This window comes from Hemicordylus capensis, chromosome 3, assembly GCF_027244095.1.
Source record: "Hemicordylus capensis ecotype Gifberg chromosome 3, rHemCap1.1.pri, whole genome shotgun sequence".
NCBI classification, from domain to species: domain Eukaryota; kingdom Metazoa; phylum Chordata; class Lepidosauria; order Squamata; family Cordylidae; genus Hemicordylus; species Hemicordylus capensis.
Window position 1 is genome coordinate 13,471,908 of NC_069659.1, and position 13,732 is coordinate 13,485,639.

The 13,732-nt window shown below is 47.6% G+C and overlaps 1 protein-coding gene and 1 long non-coding RNA gene across 3 annotated transcripts in view; one reads left to right on the forward strand and one right to left on the reverse strand.

Annotated features, from left to right (window-relative positions):
* The window catches only part of RAB30 (RAB30, member RAS oncogene family), a 68,107-nt gene extending 63,048 nt beyond the window's left edge, over window positions 1-5,059 (reverse strand). Inside the window, exons 1-2 of one of the 2 annotated variants that reach the window (XM_053305869.1) lie at window positions 4,912-5,059; window positions 4,134-4,833 (exon numbers count right to left, since the gene is read on the reverse strand). In XM_053305869.1, coding sequence (XP_053161844.1) covers window positions 4,134-4,175 — 42 coding nt within the window. In that variant the 5' untranslated portion in view covers window positions 4,176-4,833; window positions 4,912-5,059. Of the gene's footprint in view, window positions 1-4,133; window positions 4,870-4,911 lie in introns of those variants that run through there. The other variant, XM_053305870.1, reaches the window with a different exon arrangement.
* On the forward strand, window positions 4,756-13,397 carry LOC128349496 (uncharacterized). Its single transcript, XR_008318833.1, has 3 exons — window positions 4,756-4,864; window positions 5,837-5,962; window positions 7,726-13,397. It is a non-coding gene; the product is annotated as an uncharacterized LOC128349496 (long non-coding RNA).
* Window positions 13,398-13,732: the final 335 nt, after the last annotated feature.

Sequence of the window (13,732 nt, forward strand, 5' to 3'; positions counted from 1 at the left end):
GGAGATACGCTGCCACCCCGACAGACTTTTATAATGGAGCACTAGTGGGGAAAACGCAGAGGGAGGTATAAAGGCACCCTCCCCCACAAAAGGTATGCCTCCCTGCCTTCGAACCACCACCACCCCTGCCAGTTACACGCACATCCCTACCTCCTGTTGGTGTTCCGTAGCACCTGGTGTTCAGGGGCATACCCCCTCCGATTCTGATGGAAATAAACATCTATCCAGGCTAGCAGCCATTAGATAGCCCTATCCTCCATGAATTTGTTGAATCCCTTTTTTAAACTATCTAGATTGGCAGCCATCACCACATCCAGTGGAAGCGAATTCCTTCATTCATCTACATGTTGTGTAAACAAGCACTTTCTTTTTGTTTGTCCTGAAAGTTCCAGCATTTAGCATCAACAGATGACCCCGGGTTCTAATATTATGGGAGAGGAAGAAAAACCTTTCTCTACCCCCTTGAACCATACCATATATAATTTTATTCACCTCTATTATGTTCCTCCTTACCCGCCTTCTTTCTAAACTAAAAAGCCCCAAACACTGCAGTCTTTCTTCATAGGGAAGTCGCTCCAGCCCCCTGATCATTTTGATGCCATTCTCTGCAACGTTTCTAGCTCTGCAACACATGCGGAAGCCTGGCCCAACTGCAACTAAAAACAACTGAACATAAAAACAGCCCTGCTGGATCAGGCCTAAGGCCCATCTAGCCCAGCATCCTGTTTCTCACAGTGGCCCACCAGATGCCGCTGGAAGCCACAGGCAGGAGTTGAGGCCATGCCCTCTCTCCTGCCGTTACTCCCCTGCAACTGGTTCTCAGAGCCATCCTGCCTTTTGAGGCGGGAGGTGGCCCACAGCCCTCCGACTAGTAGCCATTGATGGACCTCTATTCAAAGATGAACGCAAGGACGTGTGAAGAACTAAATGGCAGGATATACATCTGTGAAATAAATTTCCAACTTGGTTCTAAGCAAGTTCATTTGGAAGTCAACCCCACTGATTTCACCAGAAGAGTAGGGACCAATTCAGATGTTCCTCACCCTGTGGGAAAGACTTTTGTCCAGCCAATATCACATGAGAAGAGCATAACTTTTTAAAGCTTCTTATCGCTTGCATAGCCCCCTGGCCTAAAGAGCATTTGTCTGCCTGCACAGCACGTTTCTGGAGGTGGCAGCACTGGCGGTATGCTAGGCATCAAGTCAGAAGCGTTCCAACACACCTTATTATCCCCATATTGCAATGGGAGGGGCCAAGGCAAAAAGACACTGACTTGCCATCTCGTGCAGGCTTGGCAAATTTTCTTTGCATTTAGGAGCCAGTTCAAAAAATTAGGAGCCAGACAATGGATTCCTGAGAAAATAACCAGACTTTGTGACGGATGTTGTGGAGGAGGAGAATCAATGGGCTTCTTTTTATCCCCTTTTACAAGAAACAACTTAGAACAGAAAAAGGGCTGCCTGGAGCAAATAAAGAGTTTATTAAATAGCTCTACCTCCGAGTATCCTAGTCTAGGCACCAAGGTTGAATTTCTAGGTGCCATGGCTCCTTGGTGCCTGGGATTTCTCAAGCCCTGATCTAGTGTGTTAATGACTGAAGCAACATTCAAACCAAGGGCTTCCAAGCTTACCCTCTTACCCACTACAATAAATTACACACAGTTCCAGCTTGGGGGGGGGGCGGGGGGGGGGACGGAACAGAGATCTGCCCTGCTTATTTCACTGACTGCTCTTTATGCGCTTCACATTGGAAAACAACCTAAAAATGCAGCCGTATTGAACAAACGGGTTATGCAATCGTCCAGTAGTTGAAAGGGCTGCAATGAATTTATTAGGCTGCCCGAAAATATAAAACAGACTGAGAAGCTGAGGCTAAAATCCCATGTACAATTCTTTGGGACTAAGTCCCACTGAACTCAACAATACTTACTTCTGAGTAAATGTGCAGAAGATCGGAGCCGCCTCACAAAACCCAGGAAAATTCCCCAGAGATCAAGACGGCCAGTGGGAATCTCTGTATTTCAACAGGGCAACCAAACCAGGAGAAAGAACAAGCACAGCTCAAGACTTTGCTGTGTCAATGTTTGCCTTTCCCTCACCAATCAGGAACCTCTCCGCACATTCCCAGGGCCCTCCATCTCTGCCAGAATCTTGGCAGCACTGAGAACAGCTACGGATCCCAGTCAGTTGCATCTGGGTGTACTTTCACCAGACAAACCCTATATCCGCAAAGCCTCTTCTGTGACAATGTATGACTTGCATCTTGCCATCTGGAATTTGTCATCCATGTGTGTGTGGCCAAAGTTTTTATCGAGTTGTAATCATGTGCATTCAAAATCCAAAGCATGTCTCCTCAGAAGTAAACCCCATCAAGTTCAATGGGACTTACTCCCTACTGTGTTTAGGATTGCATCCTCACGGAACACACAAGTTATAATATGCATGCTGACTTACATAGGAACATAGGAAGCTGCCTTATACCAAGTCAGACCCTTGGTCCATCTAGCTCAGTATTGTCTACCCAGACTGGCAGCAGCTTCTCCAAGGTTGCAGGCAGGAATCTCTCTCAGCCCCATCTTGGAGAAGCCAGGGAGGGAACTTGGGACTTAGATGCTCTTCCCAGAGTGGCTCCAACCCCTGGGGGGAATATCTTACAGTGCTCACACTTCTAGTCTCCCATTCATATGCAACCAGGGCAGACCCTGCTTAGCTAAGGGGACAAGTCATGCTCAGGGGCATAACTACCATTAGGCAAGGAGAGGTGGCTGCCTGGGGGCCCCCACATCTCGAGGGGCCCCCCAGAGGCGTCACATGTGAAGTGAGTGTGTGTGTATCAGCGAGGAGCCCATTTTAAAATTGGGCCCACTCCAGCCTCATTACGCCCCTGGTCATGCTTGCTACCACAAGACCAGCTCTCCTCTCCTACTTGGTGGCAGTAGGTCCCATTTTATTCCATGTGACTTACTTCTGAGTAAGTGTGCACAGGATCTCAGCCCTCACTAGGAGGCAGTGTACGCCTACATGCTTACTCAGATATAATTCTCACAAAGTCCAATGGGACCTACTCTGTAGCAAATGCATGTAGGATTGCATCCTCAACCTGCGGTCCCATGCACTTATTTTGGAGTAAGCCTCTCTAAACTCAGTGGTGCTTACTCTGAAGTAAACACACAAAGGATGGCAGGTCCAACCCCCCCCCCCCCAGTAAGACTGCAGTCCTATGGACATTTTTGTTTAATAAGCCCCACTGAATTCAATGGAGTTTACTGTCAAGTAAACATAGATAAAATAGTGGATTTTGGAGGTCCCCACCCCACTCCCCATGGTATTTAACACCAAGCAAGTCGATCACTGTGGCTCATACCTATGTCACTTTCCGCAAAGGGTGAAAAAGAAAGAGAGAAGGAAAGCCATCTCTTCTAGGAAACATTTCTGACATTGAGCAAAAAACGAGACAAGAGGGCAGAGTGAGCTGACTCGAGCATGCACACACAGCCTGCAGTCAGCCCCAGCCCTGGGTCCAGCACCGGTCCCACATGCCATTCCCCTGCACCCGAGCCCCCCTCCCTTCATCCAAACCCACCCACGCCACGATGCTCAACCCAGCTCTCAAGCAGCTGTTTGGATCCAGCGGAGTCACTCACAGCCCAGCAGCACATCTGGAAGGGGAAAGCGGGGAGAAGGAGAGAAGCCCAGTCTGGTGAGCATTCTGCAGGCAAGTCCGTCTCCGTGGGGAAGCCGCCCAGGCAATCTCTCTCTTCCCAAAAAGAAAGAGAGAGGAGGAAGACGACACCGGGTTTTTGCAGACAACTCCGGGTTTGGGGAGGGGGAGATCCCCAAAGACCGAAGTTTGGGGCGCGCTCTACAAACCCGATTGATACATCAATCAATCAATGCAGAGTTAGGTGGTGCTAATGCTCGTCATTACTTTGTTTGGGGCGACTCCATCAAACAGGAGGCGGCGGGCGGGAGGGGGGAGGACAGGAGACAAAGCTTATCTCCCCCCCCTCCACCCCCGCTCCATGCACAACATCCCTAGCACGTTTCAGATTTTTGCAGGCAAATCTGGTTTCCAAGACACAACAGAACAGAGAGCCACATTTACAAAATAAATAAATAAGCCGCATCACTCACCTGGTTTGGGACGGCTGCTCCCTGCCCTTCACCCAAGAACATCAACCAAGAAGAGGCAAGGCTGGGAGATCAAGTCACTCAGGCATGGGGCAAGGCTTGCAAGCGGGTCCCGTGGGATACAAACGGACAAGCTTGCTTTTTTTTTTCTTTTTCCCCCTTTCCTCCCACCCTACTAGCCAGCCAACCCACACACTCCCGCCCCCTTTTGCTCGGGTTTCAGTCGTCGCTGCTGTTGCTGCTGCTGCTGCTGCTGCTGCCCTGGTTGCTCAAAGCAGCAACAGCAGGGGGAGGAGGCTACCCGGGGAGCACAGTTCTGGCACAATGAATCGCAGCGCAGCAAAAGGCGCGCCTCCCTTCGCCCGCTTTGCAATTACGTCATCCTCCTCACTCGAGTTGCAGAGGGGGAGAGGGAGGGGGAGACTCAGCCTTTCTCATTGGCCCTTCGGAGCGCCCCTCCCTTGCGCTTCTGGGAACTGTAGTGCCACAGGGGCGTAGCCGTGCCCCGCGTGGGCGAAAGGGCCTGGAATAGAACTACACTTCCCAGGCGCCCCTGCGCGGCGCAGCCTCACAAGAGGCCTCCGGAGCGAAGGGAGAGTTCTTCTTCGGCTTCGAGCAAAAAAAACCCCGCTCTCTTCTCAGAGCGGCCATGTTGGCGTTGGCGACGACGATGATGGCTTCGGCGTCGTTCGTAGTGCCCCGTCTGCAGGAGAAGAAGCCGGGTCAAAATGTTGGTGCGGAAAGAGGGATACTGAAGGGAGTGGAGGGTGCAGGGCTTTACCTGAATAAGAGGCGAGAGCGAGTCGTGTCGTATGAGGGAGGGAGGGAGAGGGAGATGATAGTGGTGGAGGTGGAGAAGGAGGCGGCGGGGGCCAAAAGTCTTCGGACTGCGTTTCGTAATTGCTGCGTTCTCTTCCCGGCGGTCACTGAGGGATGGGCACGCGCCCGGTGGCGGGGGGGGGGGGTTGGTGAGGGTAACGGTGTTGCCATAGGAACTCCGGATGGGAACGAGGCTGGATCTCTTCCCCTTTTCTCCACACCTTTCACCCCCTCGCTTCGGCGCACGGAAGGTTATGCGTTCGGTTCCCCCGCTCCCCATTTTTATTTTTATTTGTATTTTTTGAAGTTGCCTTTGGCAGAAAAAAAAGACTTTTTTAAAAAAGTAACTATGGAGAAGTAGGGCCTCGCAGGATGGTCCCATATAGAAAGGAAAAACGATGCCCCCAATCCAAAAGCCACCATAGGGTGGCAACACCTTTTCGTTGGGACTCGAGTCCTGCTGCAAAGGCACGAGCAAGCGAGCGCTTCAGTTCTGTAGGACTCTCATCCAGGCTGAGCAAAGCGCGTGTGCGGGAGAGACCGCGCTGGGGCTGATCGGAAAGCCCCAAGGTCTGCAGACTGCGATGGTTCTTAAGGTGGTAGACAGAAGGCTTAGTGCAGACTTCGTTTAACTTCTGTGAGGTGCAAGCAGAGGTGCACTTGGGTAATTTTGGAGCCTGGACCTTAAGGTCCTTGGAGGGGGCCCCCTCCTGCTGCAAGTTAAGCATCAACCCCCTACACTCATAACACACACACACACCGTGACACAATATTTTCAACATGTGGGGTATATTTATGCAAATATGCATTAGCAGGAACATTTCAGCAGCAACTTAACATATTCCCATCCCACATTTTTATTTCCCCGCTCCCGCCTCTCTCTAAAGCACCCAGCACCGGTCATAATCACACTCTGCCACCCAGCAGGCCAGCAGCGATCAGGACTGTCTAAAGAGGATTTGGGGGGCCCCAGGAGGTGTGGAGGCCCTGGACATCGGCCCCAAAGGCCAGGGGTAAGAGCGCCACTGGGTGCAAGACAGGCTTTAGGTTGCATGAAGGACTATGGGGATAAAGAAGCAAAGGTGGCTGATCCACCTTTGGAGAGGAGAGCTGGTCTTGTGGTAGCAAGCATGACTTGTCCCCATAGCTAAGCAGAGTTTGCCCTGGTTGCATCTGAATGGTAGACTTGATGTGTGAGCACTGCAAGATATTCCCCTCAAGGGAGGAAGCCGCTCTGGGAAGAGCAAAAAGTTCCAAGTTCCCTCTCTGGCTTCTCCAAGATAGGGCTGAGAGAGATTCCTGCCTGCAACCTTGGAGAAGCCGCTGCCAGTCTGTGAAGACAATACTGAGCTAGATAGACCAATATACTCAGTATATGGCAGTTTCCTATGTTCCTATCCACATTGTTTTCTTGAAAATATAAGCTTTAATAACTAGTTGGCTCTGCCTCTGGCACTAATTGGGATGCGTATGCATCAGTGTTCTCTCTAATTCTTTTTCATCTGTATGCGGAATGAATTTTGTTCTGGGTGGCAGTATCAAGGCAGTGTGTGTTCACGTATATTCAGAATGGAGACTTCTTGATTAAACCCAAGCAAGATCTAAAAGTAACTGAGTGGACATCAAAAAATGTGTGAACACACGCCTTAGAGGGAACACTGGCATGCACCCCCAAAAATAATGTGATACCTTAAAGGCTTAGGAGATGTACAATGCCATCTTGAGCAGGCTTGCTTCTGAGTAGGTCCCATTGAGTTTACTTGCTTGTAAATGTGCTTTAGGATTGTATCCTTAATGTGGGATGCATTTAAGTTCCCAACCTTGGCTCACCAGACGTTTGATTACAACACCCATCATCTCTAACCAAACATGGGGCAATTCATGCTTGTCACCACAATACTGGCTCTCCACTAGTGTTTGAAAGAAATTTCAAAACTCTCATATTAATTAATCATATTTATAAAATGGATATGTGTGTGTAAATCTTGAACAAGAAAGTGAAAAAACCATGATTTTCAGAAAATTTAAATTGCATAATTTTTACAGCATATGGAAATGCTGTGTGCATGAACTGTATACATGCACAGGATGCATGAACTGTATCCTGAAGCGTAATGACCCAAAACGTGTGTGTATATACACTCATATCTGCCTATTCTCACAAAAATTCAGTGCAGCTAACAAATATCTTTAACAGTCAAATAAAAACAAATAGTAAGGCAATAGTTAAATGTATTCATGGTGGTGGAGAAAACTTTTAAAAATGGGGCGAAAAGGCCAACAAGTGCAAAAAGATTCAGCCTGCACCATCTCTATAAAGTTGTGCCGTCGAGTCAGTGTCTACTCCTGGCGATCACAGAGTCCTGTAGTTTTCTTTGGTAGAATACAGGAGGGGTTTACCACTGCCATCTCCCACGCAGTATGAGATGATGCCTTTCAACATCTTCCTATATCGCTGCTGACCGATAAAGGTGTTTTCCCATAGTCTGGGAAACACACCAGCAGGGATTCGAACCAGCAACCTCTTGCTCCCTAGGCAAGTTACTTCCCTGCTGCATGATTAAGTGGCACACTATTTCTATACAAAGCTCAAATATATACAATAGCAGTACAATACATTAACCATGACAGGAGTAATTGGTAATCATGCTATCTTCCTAGCTCTGCAGTACTAATTTAACACTTGTAGTGGAGGGTGAGGAGAGATTATTGTTTAGCAACTTTTGGAGTAACTTGCTGGGCCACTTACATCAAGAAATAATGGAGGCATTTTTAGGTTCGGCTGGAGCAAAACGTCTAACCACCAAGCCCTGAAGCTTTTGTAGCACCTGACAAAAGAGCCATTATGGTCCGGTGGAAGGCTTGGCTTGAAATTGAGCACTTGGCGGATTGCAAGCAAAAGCTGCAAATGGATGTTGGAGGATTGTCACCCAAGTAAGGGGCATCCACAGAGTCAAACTCTGTGTCTGATCCTGGTATTGTGGGTAAGAATTTTTGTTCTACACACACACACACATACATAGTGGGATCCTATGAATTCTTTCTTAGAAGTCTCACTGTGTCCAATGGGGCTTACTTCCCAGCGAGTGTATTTTCTACTACTACTATGAATATGTATATACCGCTCTTCAGCCAAAGTTCTCAAAGCGGTTTACATAGATATAAATACATAAGATGGTACCCTGTCTCCAAAGGGCTCACAATCTAAAAATAAACATAAAGGTAGACACCAGCAACAGCCACTGCAGGGATGCTGAGCTGGGGATGGATAGGGCCAGTTGCTCTCCCCCTGCTAAATAAAGAGAATCACCACTTTTAAAAAGGTGCCTATTTGCTCAGTTAATAGAGGCATTTGGTATTTAGGATTAGATTGTTGTTCCCCACACCTTACATATTTTTGTATGCTCTTTAATACTGAATATATGTTTGGGAGGAGTGATAGAAGCCACCGATAGATCACTCCTCCATGTAAAAAATTGCATACATGCTGAGCCAGTTAATGGTGGATGAACTACTCGGTAATTCATTGCTCATCAGCTGTGCAATATTTTGTTACAGTCTAAACCAGGGTACCCTACCTTTTGGCACTCAAGCTATTGTCGAACTGCAGCTCCCATCGTTCCTATTCTGAATGCAGGCTTGCAAGATAAATCCAGGCCAAAGTTACTAGCCAGCCTGTCTAGACATGTCTAGTCACTGGTGGCCCATATTTTGGGTCTGGAAAAGCAGGGTGAGCAGTTTCAGTTTATAGGTGTCTTCAGATGAGTGGCTAGACAAGAGCTTTAAAATAAAGAATTGCATTTTAATTTTACTTAAGTGCATAATACTTACTTGTTAGATCTTCATTCTCTTTCACAGACGACCAGGGAAGAAGATGACGTGGTTGTGACTACAGCCTGGCTTTCTAACACATCTGACTGGAAATCTGTGATCCAGGGTTATTTGCCATTTCTGAACCAACCAGATCATGCTGTGTGTTCCACTCAGCACTTAATTTAATGGGAATTGTAGTGGCAGATTATGTAATAGTTTATCACAGCTGGCTGTTAACAAAAAAAAGAGTGTGTGTAGTATTCAGAACTCATCTACAGACCAGGTTTATTCTTCTTCAGTCCCTTCCTCCTATGGTGCATTGAAACATTTAAAAAAAAGTTTTATTGAGGGCTTTAAAATCTAGCTAGGTTAGGATGTTCTTTTCTCAGTGAGAGAACATCCTGTTTTTAAGACGCTTCTAATTAAATCTGACCTTCTAACTGCAGCTGCAATCCATTCGTAGGTAAAAGTGGTAAGTATTCTGGAAGCAGTAGCCGTGTTTTGTTTTTCACCTGAAATAACATCTTTCAGAATTTCACTGCATGTGGCCAAAGGATTGTTGCAGACAAATTAGAAAGTGCTTTTTACAGATGAAACTGCTTTGTACTGAGTTGACCTATTGGTCTGCCTGGCCCAGTATTGTCTACTCCCTGGGTATTGGCCAAAGGTATTGGGTAAAGGCTGTTCCCTACCCTCCTATGTATCTCCTAGTGGAAATGCCAGCGACCAAACCTGAGATTTTGTGCATGCAAAGCTAGTACTTGGTTACTGAGCTCCTGAAAATGTAGGGTATTGCTTCATGGCACACTACAAAGTAACGCATGCCAGTAAGGCAGACTTTTGCCCTAAGGGATTTGAAATTAAACTTAAACACCAAAACGAAGGCTGATGTGGGGGTGAATTTAAGCAAAGAATTTGTACTGTCGGCAACTGAACATTTGAAGCTGTATTATCCAGAGTCGATTGGTCCATCTAGCACAGTATTATCTACACCACAGGTTTGCAAATTAGTATCCCTGGTGGTGTTGAACTACAGTTTCCATCATTCCAAATTGGGGATGATAGGAGTTGTAGTTCAATAACATTCCGTAGCTTAGTTTGCAAACAACTGGTCTACGACGGTGGACAAAGGCTCTCTAGAGTTTCAGAGGGGAGTTTTGCTCAGCCCTGCCTGGAAATTCCAGGGACAAAATCTGGCACTTTCTATGTGTAAAGCAGGTGGTCAGCTACAGCCCCTTCCCAACAGGGCCATTGGCCAAATCTGACTCCTGAAGGAATATCTGCGCTCCCACCCCACTCCAGAGACAAGAGAAGCATATTGCTGCTGCTGCTGCCCCAGTGATCTGCTGCCTGAGGTGACTGCTTCACTTCATGGAAGGGCCACCGCTGTTCCCAGTAGGCATTCTGGGAAACAAACAAAAGCCACCAACCAGAGCAGGAGTTCTCAGCCTTGGGTCCCCAAGGTGGTTGATGGACTTCAACTCCCACAATCCCCAACCAAAGACCATTGGGGCTGGGGATTGTGGGAGCTGGTCCAATAACATCTGGGGACCCAAGATTCAAGGTCTGAATCCCTGATCCAGAGGACCCATACCACCCCTGCAGAACCTTTCTCCCCTTTCTTTGGCATTGTGGCTTGGGCTGATGGGAGTCAAGGCCCAACATCATCTGGTGACCCAAGGTTGGGAACCCCTGACTTAAGTGTGTCATTTACTGTATTTTAGGAAATTGATATTTCTAACTTTCTAGTCGGCTTCTCTGTTATTTGTACCACAATTAGACAGCTCAAGAGCAGGGGCGTAACAAGCCTGGAGTGGGCCCAGAGACAAAATTTTAAAATGGGCCCCTCGCTGATGCACACACACACTTCACAATATATAGTCATGTGACTCGCCTCTGGGGGGCCCCTCGAGGTGTGGGGGCCCCTAGGCAGCCGCCTCCCCTTGCCTAATGGTAGTTACGCCCCTGCTCAAGAGTATAATAGGCTTCTCTGTCCATACTTTTATCTGGAATCTTCAGGTGAGTTGTTTGTGCCCTGTGTGAATGTTTGTTCTTCTGAATCTATACTTTTCAATGCTTTTAGCTATTACTCCTTGGAAATGGACAATGTGTTCAATCTGATTTCCTAAATCTAATTTCCTGATGTGCTTTTCTCCCCAGCCTTTACTTCATAATAGCATTTAAAAAAAAAAAATTGGCCCTATACTATTGATGTTGCTTCTGCAGACTTGAAAAATGGTAATGTGCTTACCTGATTGGCTACTTGTGAAAGAACACAAACTGGACTGAGATGAAAACAGATGGAGAAAAACAACCCACTATACCTGTTATGCAGAGTTAATTTCTGCCTGTGTAACTAATTTGATCCTGCAAGTGGGCTGGTTTTGACCAGAGGTGACAGATCTGGATTACCATGTGCAACATAAGCAACTAGGGTTGATATTCTTCAGCCATTAGCATTCCTGGGGCTGGAGTTAATGGATTCATGTGTCATTTTTCAGAAGCTTGATGGTGCTTTCCACACACTGGTTAGCCTTTTACTTGTGAAAAACTTCAGCTGAGTTGCACTTGACAGGCATCACTTGAAGGCCTGTTACTGGCTTCACTGTAGACCTGGGTTCTCAAATCCCCACATGCTTTTGGACTACAGCTCCCATCATCCCAAAGGCCACTGCAGCTGGGGATGATGGGAGTTGTTGTCCAACCCCTGGTTTAGAGCATGTTGCACTGATGGATGACCGGGTTTAAGTCTTGCTTAAGACTAGTATAGATGTGACACCTCAGCAGTTGAGGCCGTGGGAGGCAGGCTGTGACGTAAGATGCAAATTCAGCCAGGTAGCTTTAGTTGTGAGAGGAACACATGAGAGGCCTAAGAGGAGATGAGTGAATGGCTACATGAAACACACAACCCCCCCCTTTAAAAAGCCGCCTCCAACCCATCATTCTGCTCCGGACTGTCCCAACAAGCTCACCTCAGGCTGAAATTCCACATACGTTTCCAAGGACAGATTCTCTCACTGTTGGGGAAGAAGTGATTGAGAGCAAGGAACTAAACTGCCTGGAGACCTGCGTTTTGGGTGGTATACAAATGTTAAATGCCCTCCTACAGCTTCATTCCCAATTCTCACTCTTGAAGTGACTATATGCAAAGTCAGCCCATATGCTTGCTTTAGATTTGCGGCACCCAACCTGTAGTTTGAACCTCTGCAGGTACATTAGAAGTGAGCCATAAACTGGCTTGCAGCGAAGGTGGAAGTGAATGCAAAGGAGGTGGGTGGGACACGTGATGCCAGCAACCTGTTGTACAGCCAGGTCCTCTCGTTCCTATATTATGGGAGGAACAGGCTGATGGTGGGGGATACATAGACAACCCTCGGAGCGATGGGAGGCCAGCATTCAAAGGGAGGTATCCCACTATTGCATCATTTTCTTTAGAGCACAGGTTACAAATCTTGGATACCCAAGCTTCTTGAGCTACTCTTCCCATCATCCCCACAGGGGGCATGGGGCCATAATCGCAAGGCAGAGCACCCGCTTTGCGTGCAGAAGATCCCAGTTTCAGTCCTTGGCATCTCTAGATAGCACTGAGAAAGACACTTGCCTGAAACTGAAGAGCAGCTGCCAGTCACTAGACGATACTGATCTAGGTGAATTAATGGTCTGGCTCAGTATGAGACAGCTTCCTATGTTTCTAGTGGCCAGAGGCTGTTGTAGCATCTGGGATCCGCTTTAGAGGAGAGCTTGTATATATGCGCATCACTGCCCTGCCACCATTGGGTCAGGTGGAACGTTGTGAAACCAGCTGTTCTCTCCCCGCCCACCAGCTGCACGTTCTACATTTCAGGTTTATGCACAGTCATCCCTTGCCAACCGCTGGGGTTCCGTTCTGGCAAAACCTCACCATTGGCAAATTCACGGTTGGCGAGGCATTGAAGTCTGGGAAACGACGGGTCAGGGGAGCCATGGCCACAAAAAGACCTAAAAATAAAGGGGCAAGTAATAACCCCCCCCCCCCAAAAAGTCCTGTAATGTCACCAAGAACAAGCAGATCAACTCTATGGAGATTTTAAAAAAATACTCAAAAGGCATTTTAAATTGGCAAAGGTCAGCCAGAGGAATGAGCAGATTGAACCCCCTAAAATCACTTAAAAAAAAAAAAAAAACACCTTGCCAACTGTGGATACTTGGGCTGTGGTTGGCAGGACCTGTCACAATTTCCTATTTGCACATACAGTTGGTAAAACAATAGTTGGCAAGGGATGATGGCAAAATACATCATGGCCTGCCCTGTTTGTATTTGAATGGGAGAGTGCATTTGTGAGCACTGTAAGATATCCCACTTGGGGTGGGGCTGCCCTGGGAAGAGCACTTGCCTGCAGAAAGTTCCAAGTTCCCTCTCTGGCATCTCCAAGATGGGGCTGAGAGAGACTCCTACCTGCAACGTCTGAGAAGCCACTGCCAGTCTGTGTACACAGTACAGTCACAAGAACAGCCCTGCTGGATCAGGCCCAAGGCCCATCTAGTCGAGCATCCTGTTTCACACAGCTGGAAGCCTAAGTGCAGGAGTTGAGGGGATGCCCTCTCTCCTGCTGTTACTCCCCTGCAACTGGTACCGGAGAGGCATCCTGCCTTAGAGGCTGGAGGTGGCCTATAGCCCTCCAACTAGTAGCCGATGATATTTATCCAAACCCCTCTTAAAGCCATCTAGGTTGTTGGCTGTCACCACATTGCGCCAACCATGAGGTTTTGTTCCTGGAAACTTGCAGATGGTGAATTTGCAGTAGAAGAGCCATTGGTTTTGATGGCAAATGGGGTTAGGGGTATCGTTGCAAAGTGACTGAAAACAAGGTTAAAAAAAACCTGAAAGAATTGCCCGGACACACACCATGCAAAAACCCCTGGAAATTGCCCCCGAGTTTTAAAAAATGAAATTTCCAAACCATGGATACTCCGCTCTTAGTTGGCGAGGG